General features: G+C 43.5%; 1 protein-coding gene across 10 annotated transcripts in view; it reads right to left on the bottom strand.

Annotated features, from left to right (window-relative positions):
• The window catches only part of fat1a (FAT atypical cadherin 1a), a 289,367-nt gene that overhangs the window by 255,015 nt on the left and 16,411 nt on the right, over window positions 1–17,941 (bottom strand). For all 10 annotated transcript variants that reach the window (XR_011940244.1, XM_072496900.1, XM_072496899.1 and 7 more), the window contains exon 2: window positions 10,880–14,166. Coding sequence is in view for 9 of the 10 variants with exons in the window: in XM_072496900.1 (XP_072353001.1) it covers window positions 10,880–14,138 (3,259 nt within the window). In the remaining variant the exon portion in view is untranslated. The remainder of the gene's footprint in view (window positions 1–10,879; window positions 14,167–17,941) is intronic.

The raw sequence follows: 17,941 nt of genomic DNA, 5'->3' as shown, positions 1-17,941 counted from the left end.
CGTGGGTTGCCTTCTCCGTGCCGGCCGCCGGGCAACATGGCAGAGCCGTACAGGGGCCCACCGCGGAGGAACATGCCCCCCCCCTCCCGGGATTAGCCCGCCCGCCGATCTGTAGGCCCCGATCGCGGGTCTGGCCACCGTGGAGGCCCCTCCTGGAGTTGGATCCGCCCCCCCCTCCCCCACACCAGGACAGCCCCCGCAGCCAGAACGCCGAGGTCCCGCCGGGCAGGACCACATGCGAAAGACGCCAGCGGGACTCGGCCGAACTCGGCGGGCATTCGGCCCGTCGAGCGCAGAGAATCACTGGGGGGGGCCGTGTTGAGCGGCGTTGCGGGATTCACCCCCCCCCCCCCTCCCCCCCCGCGATTCTCCCACCAGGCACTGGGTCGGAGAATCCCGCCCACTGTGTCAGAAGTCTTGCTGAAAGTAAAGGAGCAAGTCAGGCTCTAATCTTTTTAAATGCAGAACAATTTAATACGTCCATTCTATGATTGGAACTCAATGAACCTCCAACAGGCATCCCATTTCAACAACAGAGACTTTTATCTCCCCAATATTCCACCACATTTCTGCTCCATTAGCCTCCACACTCTACCCCTAATCAACCTGAATCCTGCATTAAGACAGGATCATCTCCACATTTATTATTACCATACATAGACAGATTAGTTATCATTTTGCTACCTTGAAAGGTTTTACTCCTGTCCTGGGGGGAGCGCTGTCCATAGGTACGCTTGTATAGAGATGAGTGAGTGCTTGGTAGTGGAGCTACAGTAGATTAACTGCCAGTTAACATCAAAGTAGCTAGTCTTTACAATATAAAGAGACTATGAAATAGTATATCAAAGTTTACTGTACATTTTAGGGCCGCAGTGTGGTTAGCACTGCTGCCTCACGGCACCATAGACCCCAGTTCGAACCGGCCCCGGGTCACGGCCCGTGTGGAGTTTGCACATTCCTCTCGAGTCTGTGTGGGTCTCACACCCACAACCCAAAAGTGTGCCTGGTAAGTGAATTGGCAATGCCCCTTAATTGGGAAAAAACACAATTGGGTACTCTAAATTTATTTATTTTTTAAAGTTTGCTGTACATTTTAAACAGATCCTTTATGGTAAGCCTATTACGATGGTCATTCGGCAGCATTTTCCATCATCCATCAGGCTGTTGTGCACCAGTCAGTACAATGTGTGCCCCCTACATTCGAAAACAAGTAGCACAATTTACACACCTAACACCGAGAGAGTTGGGAATCTTCTCAGGTTACAAACTTAATCTGAGCAAGAACAAAATCTTCCCCATGAACCTTGGGGGCGGGGAAGAGAGAGAGAGAGAGAGAGAGAGAGAGAACCAGAGCTGGGGAAGTTACTGTTCAAGCTGGCCCAGAGTAAATTCCAATACCTGGAGGTCCAAATAACCCATGACTGGACACGGATCCACGATATGAAACCTATCAAGACTGGTAGAGGAGGTAAAGAGTGCAGACGATCAAGATGAATGTGCTGCCTATGTTCCCCGTCCTGTTCAGATCTCTCCGATCTTCATCCCCAGGCCTTCTTCACCAAAATAGACAAATCAGTCATGGTGTTTATGTGTGTGTGTGTGTGTGTGTGTGTGTGTGTGTGGTGGTGGTGGTGGTGGTGGTGGTGGTGGTGGTGGTGGTGGTGGTGGTGGTGGTGGTGGTGGTGGTGGGGTTCCTACCACTGGGATGCTACTGCAGAAAGAGTACGGGGATGGGTCAAAGAGCTAGGGGCGGAGGAGGTAAAAATGGAGGTGAGCTCTGGCCACTGCGCCACTCACATTCTCCTCAGCCAGATACTCAAGAAGCCCAGTGGTAGTGGCCATGCTGAACGTTTAGAATGTGGAAGCAATTTAGACATCACTTTGGTCAAGTCACAATGTCTACCATGGCCCCATCTGCAAGAACCATAAATTCACCCCTGCGAGAATGGATGTCTCCTTTAAAAGGTGGAGACAGGACGAAGGGGCATTGAGGGCATGGAACCTCTTATGTCGATGATCAAAGCACTGCACAGGGCAAACTCCACCTCCTCATGAGCAGGATGGAGCTTAACGCAGCCAAAGGTAGTGCACAGGGCGCACTTAACCAGAACGCACATGAGCGGGTTCTTCCTTGAGATAGAGGACAAATGTGAACGGTGCCAGCAAGGCCCAGCCAACCACACACACATGTTCTAGTCTTGCCTCAGACGCGTTGGGTACTGGACAGCCTTTTTCGAGCCTACGTCAAACGTTGTGGGGTGAGGATGGGACCATGCCCACAGCCATGCCGAGTGGCGGTCCTTGGGGTAAAACAGCCAATATAGGAAGGATGTGATTGCACTGGCGAGGGTGCAGAGGAGACTCACCAGGATGTTGTCTGGGATGGAGCATTTGAGCTATGAAGAAAGGCTGGGAAGGCTTAGGTTGTTTTCCTTTGAGCAGAGAAGGCTGAGGGGGCACCTGATTGAGGTGTATACGATTATGAGGGTTATGGATCGGGAGAGGGACGGACGCTCCAGACTGCCTCCCTGCTCGCCCGCCGAAGACGTCTGCTCGGCTGGAGATCAGCAGTGCCACCCAAGGCTGCAGACTGGCTGCCCGACTTGGCAGAATTCCTTAAAATGAAAAAAATAAAATTCTCCATTCAGGGATTGGAGGAAGGCTTCCACAAACCGTGGAGGCTATTCACCAGCCTTTTCCAAGACCGGTTTGTGACCAGCAACCAAAGTGGGGAGCAGGGAAATAGTACCGTTGCGGTAACTGATGACCTCGGGCACAAAAATGGGAGCCTGTACACATATTACTTTTGGATGTACACCTGTAGTTTGTCGCTTATTTTTTCCTTCTTGTATACCCAATTTGTAGATTCCTCTTTATTTTGTATGATAGCCGGGTGAATGTTATTATAAACGAATGTAAAGCCAATAAAAATATATATTTTTTAAATGTTGGAGCTGTACAAAACTTTGTTGGGTCCACAGCTGGAGTAGTGTGTGTAGTTCTGGTCACCTCACTATAGGAAGGATATGATTGCACTAGAGAGGGTGCAGAGGAGATTCACCAGGATGTTGCCTGGGATGGAGCATTTGAGTTATGAAGAAAGGCGGAGTAGGCTTAGGTTGTTTTCGTTAGAGCAAAGGAAGCTGAGGGGGGCACTTGATTGAGGTGTATAAGATTATATGGGGTATTGACAGGGTTGAGAGGAGTTAGTGGTTCCTTCTAGTTGAAGGGTCAATAACAAGTGGCATGGTGGCACAGTTATTAGCACTGCTGCCTCACAGCTCCAGGGTCCCAGGCCTCGGGTGACTGTCTGTGTGGAGTTTGCACTTTCTCCCCGTGTCTGCTTGGGTTTCCTCCGGGTGCTCTGGTTTCCTCCCACAGTCCAAAGATTTGCAGGTTAGTTGGATTAACCATGCTAAATTGCCGCCTAGTGTCCAAAAGGATAGGTGGTGTTACTGGGTTACGGGGATAGGGTGGAGGCATGGGCTCTAGTAGAGTGCTCTTTCCAAGGGCTGGTGCAGACTTGATTGGCCGAATGGCCTCCTTCTGCACTGTAAATTCTATAAAAGGGCATAATTTTAAGGTGAGACGCAGGAGTTTAGAGGGGATTTGAGGAAAAGATTTTTCACCCAGAAGGTGGTGGGTGGGAGGGTAGTAGAGGCGGGAAACTTCATAACCTTTAAAAAGTACATGGATGAGCTCTTGAAATGTCATAACATTCAAGTGCTAGAAAGTGGGATTTGTGTAGATTTAGTGTAGTGTTGTCAGCGTAGTGACAATGGGCTGAAGGGCCTCTTCTGTACTGTATGACTGTCACACTGTGTACTGTAGATGCACAGAGATTTTCTGATTAACAGCTTCCAGAAAAGGTTATTTTGTTAATAACTATTAAATGGAGAGATATTTTAATCCCAATGTTTTCCATTTAATTTATAGTTCATATTTTACTGTAGTTGCCAGATGTGAATTATTAGGCTTTCAAAAACAAACCAGACAACCACAGAAATTAGAGGTAGTTTCTTATTTTGAAGTCCTAGAGAAATCATCAGTGCAATCACATCCATCAATTAATATTCAACAAGTATTGCTTGATATTAGTAAGAAAATACATCATGGGGCAGCACGGTGGCAGTGAGTAGCACTGCTATCTCACGGCACTGAGGTCCCAGGTTCGATGCCGGCTCTGGGTCACTGTCTGTGTGGAGTTTGCACATTCTCCCCATGTTTGCGTGGGTTTCGCCCCCACAATCCAAAGATGCGCAAGCTAGGTGAATTGGCCACCCTAAATTGCCCCTTAATTGGAAAAAATGAATTGGGTAGTCTAAAATGTTTTTAAAAAGAAAATAAATCACTTGATTTTTAAAAATGCCTTCTAGGCTAAAGGCTCATTGTTGTAAAGATCAGTCACATTATTGAAATTCATGTTTCTTAAATGAACCACTGCAGCTTAGAGCACGAGAATTTCTGACTATTTACATAGTAACTCAAAACCAATCCTGCTGTCCTTCTCTCTCCCTATGTTTTGCTCCACGTCAAATTTATTTTCCCTTAAAATGCAAAAACTTCCTGATACAAACATTTTTCCTCGAGCAACTGTGGAAATAAATATAATTCTCTTGATCTCCTACCAAAATCCCAAAGTGATAAATTTTAAGTTGGAAGAGTTTTAGATTCCCCAAGCAGAGGAAATCATTTTAGCCTAATCACCTACCACACCCGTCACAATTTTACAAACTTCTAGTAAATCGCCTCTTAACTGTCTTTGCTTCAATTAAACTAGTCCCGCTATCTCAAGTTTCTTCTTTCAACTAGTCATCCATCTTAAGTGTGCCCATGCTATATGCTTTCGGAGGTTAGTATGCCTTTCCTACACTTGAATAAAAGCAAAATACTGTAGATGCTGGAGATGTGAAGTGCTGGAAAAGTTCAGCAGGTCTGGCAGGAGTCAGAAAAAGAATTAATATTTCATACCCAATATGATTCGTCTTACGATCTGAATGGGTAGAAATTTGATGGGTTTTATGCTGTTGAAAAAAGGAGGAGCATGTGGAGCACTGTGTTCCATGACATCTTTGTCATTTAATCTCCCCCATCCTCTAACCTATCCCTGACTCTCAAAACTGTTTTTTTAATAGTGACCCAACAATTACCTTCCAGATTTAAAATGACTTCTTTATTCTTCTACTACATTCACCCGTTTATAAAACTAAAAATGCCACTTGCCTGTTTTTTAAACAGCTTTATGAATTTGAACTTTGAAGGCATTACGGAGATAAAATTCAACATTGATGCTCTTGAAATTGTGAACTTTATTTAAGGAGACTCAGCACGCTACCTAGATTGGACAACACAACGCACTTTACAATCTTTCACCTCTGATGGGTGCCCAAGATGCACGCGCGCATGCACTCGTACAGACATGTACTTTGGCTGTGGCAATGACAGAGGTTAGATCAGTGATGGCAACTAGGCTAGTGAGTGGGCTACATGAGTGGCCCTCCATCTCAGTGGGCGCAAGATTGAAATCAGCCTTGTTCACCAACTATGACCCCATAAATAAGATTAGATACTTTTAATGTGTACCGAATATTTCATAAGTTATAGATATTGCTCAATCTTTTATATATTAGTAGAACAATCAACATCAAATGGTAAAAACAGAATAAATATTTACACTTTGGATGCAGAGGGAACGCACGGCTCTCAGTCAATGTTCACAGAATCACTACAGTGCAGAAGGAGGCCAATCGAGTCTGCACCGACCCATTGAAAGAGCACTCCACCCAAGCCCACTTCCCCATCCTAACCCAATAGCCCTTTAATCTAACCGACACATCCCTGGAAACTAAGGAGCAATTTAGCATGGCCAATCCATCTAATCTGCATATTTTTGGATTTGTGTGGAATCAGCATGCACCTCACTTCTCTTGTCCTTGCTTTACATGAGTATCACTTTAGTCATACCAGTCGGAAAAAAATCTATATGGACGGAAATCAGTGGAATGTGGCAACCCTGTGCATGGGCAACAGTCAACAAAATGTCTGGCGGGCCGCACCCACAGAACCCAGATGGCCGTATGTAGCCCCTGGGTGCAGGTTACCCATTACTGGGTTAAATTACTCACAGTAATCTTCAGATGTAATCACATTTTAACAACTAAGATTTAACTATTTTGTGCTCAACAACCCCAACCCATTAAAATATCCAACGGCAGTGATTAGCACTGCTGCCTCACAGTGCCCGGGACCCGGGTTCAATTCCCGCCTCAGGTCAGTTTATGTGGAGTTTATATGCTCTCCCCATGTCTGCGTCGGTTTCCTCTGGGTGCTCTTTCCAAGGGCCGGTGCAGGCTCGATGGGCTGAATGGCCTCCTTCGGCACTGCAAATTCTATGATTCTATGATCACGTTTTACCCATTTATGACCATTTCTTCCTGAAAGCTGATGCCTAAGCATCTATATGCGCAATGGGTTCAACATGAGATCCAGACAATTATGGTTCATCCTATCTAACAGGAAAGTGAAGCACTGGAAATTGTATTTGTGTATTAGGAGAAATATTCAGAAATCATGGAAACGCAGAAAATCTTATTTTTATAGTGCATTGCCTAGCAGAAATATGTCACAGAATTGCATCTTCACTGAGTCTCTGAGTTGGCATGTTGGGTTTGGTAGCATGGTCTCTAGGTACCTATCCTGTCATGACCTCGCATAAATCACTTTCACCTCTCAGATTCCACAGAATATTGGCACATTCTACTCAACGCTGATGCCAGAGCACTCGATCTTGGGGGATTGTCCCGAAGAGTCCCTGCTTGTAGTCGCTGATCAATGTTCCCTCCCCATCACCAGCCAGGCTGCCTATTTGTCCGGCTGGCAAGCAGGATACAGAGCAGAAAACAGAATGCTAGTGAGTTCCTGCTCTTAAGACCAGCTATACTCCCATATCCACAAAATCGTCCCATTTCTCTGTCATTTTCAGCCTTATGCAGCTCTTCAGTCAGTTCCACAGTTTCTGTTACTTAATTTTACAAGCAGCAGGAAATTCTAATTAGATTTAATCTTCCTTTTTTATATTCTTCTCCCCACAAAGTCTGTTCAAGTGACCTAAATGTTAAAATTTACCACTCCCTCTCTAAGCCTATTATCAAATGTAATTTATTGTATCCTTAAATGCATTCTGCAGGTTCCACCTCTGTTCCATGCCAAAGATGTATGATTGAAGTGATGTGACCTGCCCAACCTCACATACTTTGGCCGTAGATATGCTGGTGGTAGGTGCTTAAACTTACATGAATTTTCAGTCGCAAATATCCAGATAAAATCACAATTGTGTGTGCATGTACGAAACAGACGCCAAATTATTTGTCATCCACACATACATACTTTGCATCGACAGTTACAGGATACACATTAGAAGCAGGAACCATCTAATTTTGTTTGTCTCTCCAGTCCCATTACTTTGAGATTAATCACAATACTTGAACATTGCCAATGCTGGTGAATTCAACAGGGACTGGGCATTAACTTGATGGCTCCTTGATTTGGATGGCTCAACTTCAGAATACCAACTGAGCTGGGAGGAATAAAATGCTCGCATCAAGAGTACTTTGTCGAGCTGACTCTGCATCCCCACACCCCAAATGAGAGAGAAGAGGAGAAGCTACGTTTCACATTAATAAGTGATCAGTGATGGGGCAGTAAAATCTCCAAACTCCAAGCTTTCTGCAAGCGTAGCTTTCCACTGGGAGCAAGATCATGCAATTAGCCCAGCAGCAGTTCGTTAAACTGTAACAGAAGAGCCCACTTCCCACAGAAGCCAAATATGACAGTGCACACTACTTCAGTGGTTAATAAAAAATTTAGTTTGTATAAATTTAGCAAATGTCCCAAAAGCTTTGGTAATCAATACTACACCAATTGTCAGTTTAATTTAACTCCACGACACAAAAAGAAAACCATGTTCTAAACAAGATCAAAGTTTAAAAATTAAAGATTTAATTTTACTGCCAATGGTATCCAATTTTTAAACCGATGGCATTTACCCCAGTTATATCAAAGGTTCTTCAGAAGCTCAACTTTCTAACATTTGCGGGGATCTGTCAGGAATCACAATACGTACAGCCTCCAACCATAAAAACAGTAAGAGACGCAAGTCATGGAAGAAAAATTTACTAACACTAGAAGCCTGAAATGAAAACAAAATGCTGGATATACTCAACAGGTTCATCAGCATCTGAAACCAAAAACAAGACCCTTGACTACCTAACTCTATTTTTCAGTTTTTTTAAAAGGATTCCTAACCAAAGCATTAATCATCTTGAATGCAGCCTGTTCTGCGCATGTTCTGCTTTTATCACTGACAATTTGAGATTTAGGACTGAGAACAGGATGCCAACGTATTTACACAAAAGGTTGTGAGTCTGTAGAATACAAAACCAAAGTCAATGATTGAAGCAGGACTATGTCAACATTTTAGAAAAGATTAGCTAGGTTGTATAAAAAGGGAATAAAGAGATACTGTAACAGGGTGGACTTATAAGCTAGGGCTACTGCTCATATGGAGAATAAAGACCAACATGGACAGACTCATTGGACTGAATGGTCTGTTACCATTCTAATTTCGATTTACTAAGTTTTCCCAAATCTATGCAAAAATCAACAAAAGTCAAATCCAACAGAAACTGAACATCCCACAATTCCCAATTTTTAATTTCAATTTTCAGTAATTACATCTCAATCTTAAAAAATTGACTATGCACAGTGTTTACCAAATACGATTTTTTAAATGTTGTGACTCAGAAGTTCTGTCAACATATGGCGCAATAATATGTTTCCACACAAGAAAAAGTCTAAAACATACCACCATGATAACATTGTCTTAAACCTAAAAGCCTTATTTCTTTTTAAAGTTTATACTAAAATGTCAGCAGAATCGTCTTTTCATTAATTGTCCTGTTTTATTTAACAAGAATTAGGTACGTGCTAAACCTTTCCAGAGAGAGGCCAAAAATCCAGTGCACTTGCCTAGTAAGTCTGATAGGAACATGCCAGATAGGTCACAAATTAGGTCCAGATATTTTGAATACCAATCTGTATCCCAATTTTAAAGTCCTTTATTTATAATACAGCAATAGACATATAAAGAGAATATTTTTTCATTGATCTTATCGGGATTCAAAGATAATTCCAACAAAAAGAAACACACAATCAAACTGAGATGAAGAGACACTACTCAAGGAAAGTACAGAGACAGCATACCCTTTTTATGGCTAAGCAGGCTGTTCTTACATTTAATAATCCTGAAGTTTACATATTTATTGGTCAGGTAGACATCATTTTGGCTACAACAGCCATGCATAAATAAAACCATATGGAGTTTTTCGAGGAGGTCACTAAGATGATTGATGCAGGTAGGGCAGTAGATGTTGTCTATATGGACTTCAGTAAGGCCTTTGACAAGGTCCCTCATGGTAGACTAGTACAAAAGGTGAAGTCACACGGGATCAGGGGTGAGCTGGCAAGGTGGATACAGAACTGGCTAGGCCATAGAAGGCAGAGAGTAGCAATGGAGGGATGCTTTTCTAATTGGAGGGCTGTGACCAGTGGTGTTCCACAGGGATCAGTGCTGGGACCTTTGCTCTTTGTAGTATATATAAATGATTTGGAGGAAAATGTAACTGGTCTGATTAGTAAGTTTGCAGACGACACAAAGGTTGGTGGAATTGCGGATAGCGATGAGGACTGTCGGAGGATACAGCAGGATTTAGATTGTCTGGAGACTTGGGCGGAGAGATGGCAGATGGAGTTTAATCCGGAAAAATGTGAGGTAATGCATTTTGGAAGGTCTAATGCAGGTAGGGAATATACAGTGAATGGTAGAACCCTCAAGAGTATTGAAAGTCAAAGAGATCTAGGAGTACAGGTCCACAGGTCATTGAAAGGGGCAACACAGGTGGAGAAGGTAGTCAAGAAGGCATACGGCATGCTTGCCTTCATTGGCCGGGGCATTGAGTATAAGAATTGGCAAGTCATGTTGCAGCTGTATAGAACCTTAGTTAGGCCACACTTGGAGTATAGTGTTCAATTCTGGTCGCCACACTACCAGAAGGATGTGGAGGCTTTAGAGAGGGTACAGAAGAGATTTACCAGAATGTTGCCTGGTATGGAGGGCATTAGCTATGAGGAGCGATTGAATAAACTCGGTTTGTTCTCACTGGAACGAAGGAGGTTGAGGGGCGACCTGATAGAGGTATACAAAATTATGAGGGGCATAGACAGAGTGGATAGTCAGAGGCTTTTCCCCAGGGTAGAGGGGTCAATTACTAGGGGAGAGGTTTAAGGTGAGAGGGGCAAGGTTTAGAGTAGATGTACGAGGCAAGTTTTTTACGCAGAGGGTAGTGGGTGCCTGGAACTCGCTACCGGAGGAGGTAGTGGAAGCAGGGACGATAGGGACATTTAAGGGGCATCTTGACAAATATATGAATAGGATGGGAATAGAAGGATACGGACCCAGGAAGTGTAGAAGATTGTAGTTTAGTCGGGCAGCATGGTCGGCACGGGCTTGGAGGGCCGAAGGGCCTGTTCCTGTGCTGTACATTTCTTTGTTCTTTGTTCTTTGAAAGACTTACAAATCCATATCAGTACAAAGACAGTTTATTGGTGTTAGAAACTGGACTTTGTTTCATAGCACCTTGTCTTCAATGAACTCCTTCTATACCTACTCCTTTTCTCTAATCCTTTTGTACCTCAGCTATCTGGAAGTTGGAATCTTAAGTAACAGCTAGGAGACATATTCTGTAACAAATAAGCTGGAGGAAAATGAAGGATTAAGATGAGACAAGATAAGAAAGGCTAGGTAAGTTTTAAAATAGCCTACCTTTTTCTTCATCAATTTTGAAAATTCCAAGTCCAGATCCATCTCTTATGGAATATCTAACTTCTCCATCTCTGCCTCTGTCATTATCGTTAGCATTTATAGTCATTACTGGTGTACCAATAGGAACATCTTCTCTAACAGATCCATTAGTCGCAAAGAAAGGAAAGACAGGAGGGTATAAATTCTCATTTACATCCACTACTTCCACTTGAATGTAACATGTTGAAGATAGAGAAATTGGCCGTCCTTTATCCTTCGCTCGAGCAGTCAGATTATACAACTGCTTCTTCTCAAAGTCTAGCCTTTGCACAATACGTAGAGCTCCACTTAGTTTGTCCACATCAAAATATCCTTCTCCATTGTCTATCAGACTGTAGCGTACCTGACTGCTGTGGCCAACATCAGGATCATAGGCCTCCAGCCACATTGCAACTGTTCCTACTGGAAGGTCTTCTCGAACTTTAATGTGGTAGTTTCGAGGAATAAACTCAGGTGGATTGTCGTTTACATCTTCCAAAGTCACTTTCAACAATACTGTTGAAAACAGCTGTGGCTCCTGCTCAGCTTGATCTCTGGCTTCAATTTTCAGTAAGTAGACAGGGATTTTTTCTCTATCCAGCAATCCTTTAACTTTCACAATCCCACTTACACTATCAATTGCAAACATGTCCGTGTCAGTCACAATAGAGTACCTGACTTCTCCATTGGCACCCAGATCTCTGTCTGTTGCTTCAAGCTGAATAATTTCACTACCCACTTCTTTGTTTTCACTCACTTCTTCCGAGTACATATCCTGCAGGAATTCTGGACTGTTATCATTTGCATCCAATATGTTCACATCTAATAGACGCCAAGCAGACTTCTGAGGTATCCCAAGATCATAGACAGTTATATTAAGTGTGTAATGATCAGTTTTTTCTCTGTCAAGTGGAGTGAATACCTTTAGCCATCCCATTTCCAGATCGACAATAAACCTGCTGTCACGGTCACCTCCAGAAATTACATGGACCAATTTACCATTAAAGCCATTGTCAAGATCTGTAGCATTTATAAACAATAAATTTGTTCCCACTGCTTTGTCTTCTTTAATTTCAATTATATTTGGAAATGAACCATCAAAGAGTGGTGCATGGTGGTTAATTGAATGATTATCAGAAAACAGGTCTTCAGTATCTTCATGATTGTGGACCTTATTTGCCTGCAGAAGCTTTTCTGCCAAATGTTTAGCCACTCCGGTCTCCATACAGTGCAGATTAACTTGTTTACGACTGGTTGCTACGGTGATGTTGATGTACATTGCAGTAGCAAAGTTCTCCCCATCTGTAGCTGTGATTTGTAGACTATAAAAAGACCTTTGGAGACCAGGTTCATCTGTTAGAGGCCGCTTCAACACAAGAACACCAGAGTTAGGATTTAAGTCGAACAGATCTAATTCATTCCCTGATACTATCCGGTATCTTACCAATTGTAGTTCATCTGCATCAATAGCAGATACCGTAGCAACCTGCTCTCCAACATTTAGATCCCTTGGTATTGTACCTATACAGTTCACCTTCTCGAACAGTGGCTTGTTGTCATTTAGATTGCTTAAGAAAATAGTGACAAGTGCTTCAACTTCACGACGATACGGTGAGCCCCAGTCAGACGCACGAACCCTCAAATTATATATCCTTGGCATCAATTCATAATCCAGTTCCTCTGCGGTACTGATGTCGCCACTAAAATAGTCTATCACAAAAGGTGGTGGGTTCAAGTTGGCTATGCTATACGTTACATATCCATTTTCACCGCTATCAATGTCGGTGGCCGTCACAGTTAGAACAATGGTACCAATTGGCACATTTTCGCTGACACTGGCCTTATACGATGACTGTTTGAATTCAGGAGCATTATCATTCATATCTCTCACATAAACAATTACCTTTGTTGATGCTTGTCTGTTGACAATTATAACTTCGAGTTCATAGTGAGAAGCTTCCTGTGCTTTTATAAAGTCAATAGTAGTGATGAGACCAGTATCAGGGTTAATATGAAACTTGTCAGCATGATATTTGAAAGCAAACTTCATCTGTGGGTGCATGGGACTAGCTGTAACCATTACAACTGGAGAATTAGGGGGGGAAAACTCATTCAAATTGGCTTCATACACAGCTTTCTCAAATCTACACTGCAATGATTTTGACTGTGGGGAGATAACATGGATAACTTTCACAGAAGAAAACTGCGGAGGGCTTCCTTTGTCCTTAGCTTGAAGTGTTAGGTTATATCCAGAAGATTGGCTTTCCCAATCAACTTGGTCAACAGCTTTAATTCTATATTCTTTGCTACCAGGGCTTGACCTCATTGCTTTGAATTGATGCAGGGGATCACCCGCCACAATATTTAAAGAAGCTATTTCTCCATTAACTCCCGGGTCCTCGTCTTCCACAGTTACAATTGCATACGTTGGATCCTTGTCCATGTCCGATGGGGTAAGAGTAACAGCTGTGATGACAGGTGCATTCTCATTTCCCTGTTCCACATGAATAGTAAGCTTTGCCATGCTGCTAATTCCACTACTGCCATACAATTTCTTGCCACGATCAGCTGCTAGGATCTCCAGGTCATATTGTTTTGTTTCGGTGTAGTCCAACCTTCCTGTAAGGGTAATCACGCCATTGGTAGGATGAATGGCAAACATATCTGTCCTGTCCTTAAAACTGTAATAAAACTCTCCATTGGTACCGATGTCAGCATCTGTGGCTCTGACTCTGGCTACACTGGTTCTCAGAGCTGTATTTTCTGCCAAAGACACACTGTATGAGGTTGGTGAAAACAAAGGCCTCAAGTCATTTGTATCTAAAACATGGACTTTAACCTTTGTCCGTGCTTCAGAATTTGTTTTTTTCTCAATTGCTTTAACATTCAACAAATAGTGGTCCCTCACTTCTCTATTTAACACCGCAGTATTCCCTCCTTTGGTCCTAATACGCAAGAAACAGAAATCCCCAAGAATGTAGTCTTCAGCTTTTAACAGGTTTTCATGATCTCCAGAAATAATTTTATATCGAAACTCCGATGATGGATTTGTGATGTAAATACCCATTTTTACATAACTTTCTAAATAGGTCTTGGCTGCAGAATTCTCATAAATATAAGCATTATAAAGATGCTGTGTAAACTGTATTGAGGATGCTGGTTCTTTCTTCCTATTTCCTTCTCCGCTGTTAAAAAGCTGTAAAAACAGTACAGAAAACAATAGTGCAGTATACCGCATCATGATGACACTTGAGTAATCACCAGCTGACCTGAAAAAAACATAAAAGTAGAATTTTAGTTTTTCTATTGGAACATTTTTAAGCAGCACAAATTCTTACACTGTACAACGAAAAATGAATGACATCCATAACATTGAATAAAAATATTTTAGGGGCGGCACGCGGCGCAGCGGTTAGCACTGGGACTACGGCACTGGGGACCCAAGTTCGAAATGGCCACTGTCCATGTGGAGTTTGCACATTCTCCCCGTGTCTGCGTGGGTTACACCCCCACAACCCAAAGGTGTGCAGGTTAGGTAGTTTGGAAACGCTAAATTGGCCCTTAATTGGAATTAAAAAATAAATGGGTACTCTAACTTTATTTTTAAAAACTTACAAGCATAATGTATTTCTACAAAATATTAAATACAATAAATAATATACAAAGTTTTGTCAAGGCTTCCCATTTCTTTCCCTCTTTTGTATTGAAGAAGCAATTTTACAAGTCTAGGCAGTTAGGAGTCTCTCACCTGACACCAGAAAGCACCTGATATTTTGCCACACACCACCTGCGAATTTCCAATCCATAAAAGGGTCGGAAAATCATAGGCAGTGCACACCCAAATTATGAATGCCTTTTCACAACCCTGACCATTCTGCTGCTCTGGAACCATCTTTTTATATTTTCCCTTGCCAGTGTTGCTAAGTCTCAACCACTACAAGCCAAATGAAAAACGACCCACCCTCGCTCCCATGTTAACCGATACCCGTCACCAGTGAGCTGGCTGACCTAAACTGTTTCCCAATTAAAGCAATGCCTCAGTTTTAAATTTCAAATCCCACCATGCTGTCACCCTTCCAGATTTATAATCTCCTCCAACCTCAACTTTTGAAGTTATCTTGGTTCTTTTAATTCAGGCCTCCTGTACGTTCCCCGTTTTCATTGTTCCACTACTGATAGCAATCCTCCCTAAACCTCTCCATCTCACTTTCCTCCTTGTAGATGCTCCTTAAAACCTACCCTTTTGACCAAGTTTTTGCCCACCTCCCCTAATGTCTCCTGATGTGGTTTGTCATCAAATTTTGCTTTATAACACTTACGTGAAGTGCCTCAAAGATGTTACTACTATGGTAAAACTGTTAGGATTTGCCAAGATTGGCACCAGGGAGACCTGTTCTTAGTCAATCCCTGCACTTTTGCACCTGGCTTTCAGACGTGCTGGGGAGGCTGATAGCACTGGTGCAATATAAAGCATCCACAGAGAACTGAGAAGATTTTTTTGTGACTGACACATAATTACCCATCCCACAACCCAGACATAAGGGGCGAAATTCTCCCCCAACGGCGGGATGTCCGCCGACTGGTGCCAAAGCCGGCGCCAATCAGACAGGCATCGCGCCGGCCCAAAGGTGCGGAAGGCTCCGCATCTTTGGCGGCCTAGCCCCAACATTGAGGGGCTAGGCCGCGCCGGAGGGATTTCCGCCCCGCCAGCTGGCGGAAATGGCGTTTGTTTCCCCGCCAGCTGGCGCGGAAATGTGGCGCATGCGCGGGAGCGTCAGTGGCCGCTGTCAGTTTCCCAGCGCATGCGCGGGAGCGTCAGCAGCCGCTGTCAGTTTCCCGCGCATGCGCAGTGGGGAGAGTCTCTTCCGCCTCCGCCATGGTGGAGGCCGTGGCGGAGGCGGAAGGGAAAGAGTGCCCCCACGGCACAGGCCCGCCCGCGGATCGGTGGGCCCCGATCGCGGGCCAGGCCACCGTGGGGGCACCCCCCGGGGTCAGATCGCCCCGCGCCCCCCCCCAGGACCCCGCCCACGCCGCCTGGTCCCGCCGGTAAATACCAGATTTGATTTACGTCGGCAGGACAGGCAATTCCTGGGCGGGACTTCGGCCCATCCGGGCCGGAGAATCCAGCGGGGGGTCCCGCCAACCGGCGCGGCCGGATTCCCGTCCCCGCCCAATCTCCGGGAGCGGAGACTTCGGCGGGGGCGGGATTCACGGCGGCCAACGGCCATTCTCCGACCCGACGGGGGTTGGAGAATGACGCCCAAGAATTCTTTCCAAGCTTTTACAAATTTCCTTCCAATTTTCTCCCCAGCTTTCAAGAAGTTATTTATTCTTGCTTAGCTCTATTTTGACAGGCATTAGCAGCCCTCTGGTACCTCACCAATGTAACTATCCTTTTTATAGAAGCCGCGATGGTGACTGCTGCCAGACTATTTAATTGTGGGAGTCTTCCGAAATCTACAAATCTGAACTCACTCCAAAGCTCTCAAAAAAAATGCTAAAACCCTTTTTTGCACAGAAATTGAGTGTTCTCACGTACTTTGCTCTGGGTGTAATTTTAGTTTATTGAAATATGTGTCAACACATAACAGCCATGTGATAAGCAGAAGCTTTAATTAAGTGTTCATGCATTTAAGTGGTCAAGCTTGGAATCTCGGTGCTCATTACTGAACATTTGATGTGATATTAATATGGAAATATTCCTTTTAATAGAACCGTGTATTTTTTTAATATTTCGCAGACTTCATAATAACTCAATTAAACAAAACATCACAGCCCATTCTCCAGTGAGGGCACTTCACATTCAAGGGCAACACTGAACACTGTCACATAATCACAGGATTTTTATAGTACCGGAGGCCATTCAGTCCATCGAGTCTGTACTGGCACTCTGAAAGAGCGTTCTACCTGCCTTACCCCCAGAACCTTGCACATTCTCTCTTTTCAGATAGCAATCTGAAAAGCAATCCCTTTTGAATACCTTGACTGAGGTTTGTTCCAGACTCCAACCACCCTTTGGATGAAAACATTTTTCAAGATATGCTTTCACCAACTATTTTGAATTTGTGCACTCTAGTCTTTGAAGCTCTTGAGTGGGAACAGTTTCTCAGTATTTACCCTGTCCATACCCCTCAGGATTTTGAATACCTCTATCAAGTCTCGTCTCGCCCTGATTTTCTCCAAGGAAAATAGGCTCAACCACTCCAACCTACCCTCATAGCAACAGTTCTTTATCCTGGAATCATTCCAATGAATCCCTCCAATGCCTTCCCATCCTTTCTTATGCATGGGGCTCAGAACTGGACACAGTATTTTAGTTGTGGTCTAACTACTGTCATAGTACTGTGTATATATATTTTCAAATCTATGAAGTGTACAAGGAAATGATCAGGTAACTAAAAACAATCATGAAAACAAGAAACTCTCCTGTTCAACAAAACAAACGAGTGTTTAATTCTTAAGCTCATGGAACCATCTAAATCTTTGGCTTGCATTGTAACTCTGAACCTTAGTTTCCACTAAACCGCAATATATTGCAAGCCCCAGTTTTGCTCACACTATCTGTAAATTCTAGTGCATGGCAGGACCAAGCGAAGTTTAATTGGTTGCCCAGAAGCTAATTTACTCCAGCAGAACTTTTTAATACATTGGAGGAGCGGGCGGTTCCAACACACAAGGTTTTCATGCAAAGGCATGGAAGCAATTTCTATTTTTGCACATTCTTAAATTAACTTCACTCTGAATTCTTTAATTGAAGGAGGTTACAATATGCATTTTCCTTTTACAAAAATAGCACTGCCTACTTAGTACATCATAATAAACTCACTACAGACACTTTCCTCAACTGCGACAAAACCTATCTTTTTGTTTTAAGAAACCAACGCCAAGAGCAAAGGCCCAGAGTGCAGGACAAAGTCTGATGATTGTAAAAGGAAAAAAAAAACTGAGGGAGGTAAGAAGTTTCACTTTTTGTGAGTTCAGGAAGAGTCATGTGGAGTACTTTGTTAGAATTAAGACTCATGGCATAGAGTTGGGATGCATGAA

This window comes from Scyliorhinus torazame, chromosome 3, assembly GCF_047496885.1.
Source record: "Scyliorhinus torazame isolate Kashiwa2021f chromosome 3, sScyTor2.1, whole genome shotgun sequence".
Classification (NCBI taxonomy): domain Eukaryota; kingdom Metazoa; phylum Chordata; class Chondrichthyes; order Carcharhiniformes; family Scyliorhinidae; genus Scyliorhinus; species Scyliorhinus torazame.
The sequence above is the reverse complement of the archived record's forward strand: the minus strand, read 5'-3'. Positions and strand labels throughout refer to the sequence as shown.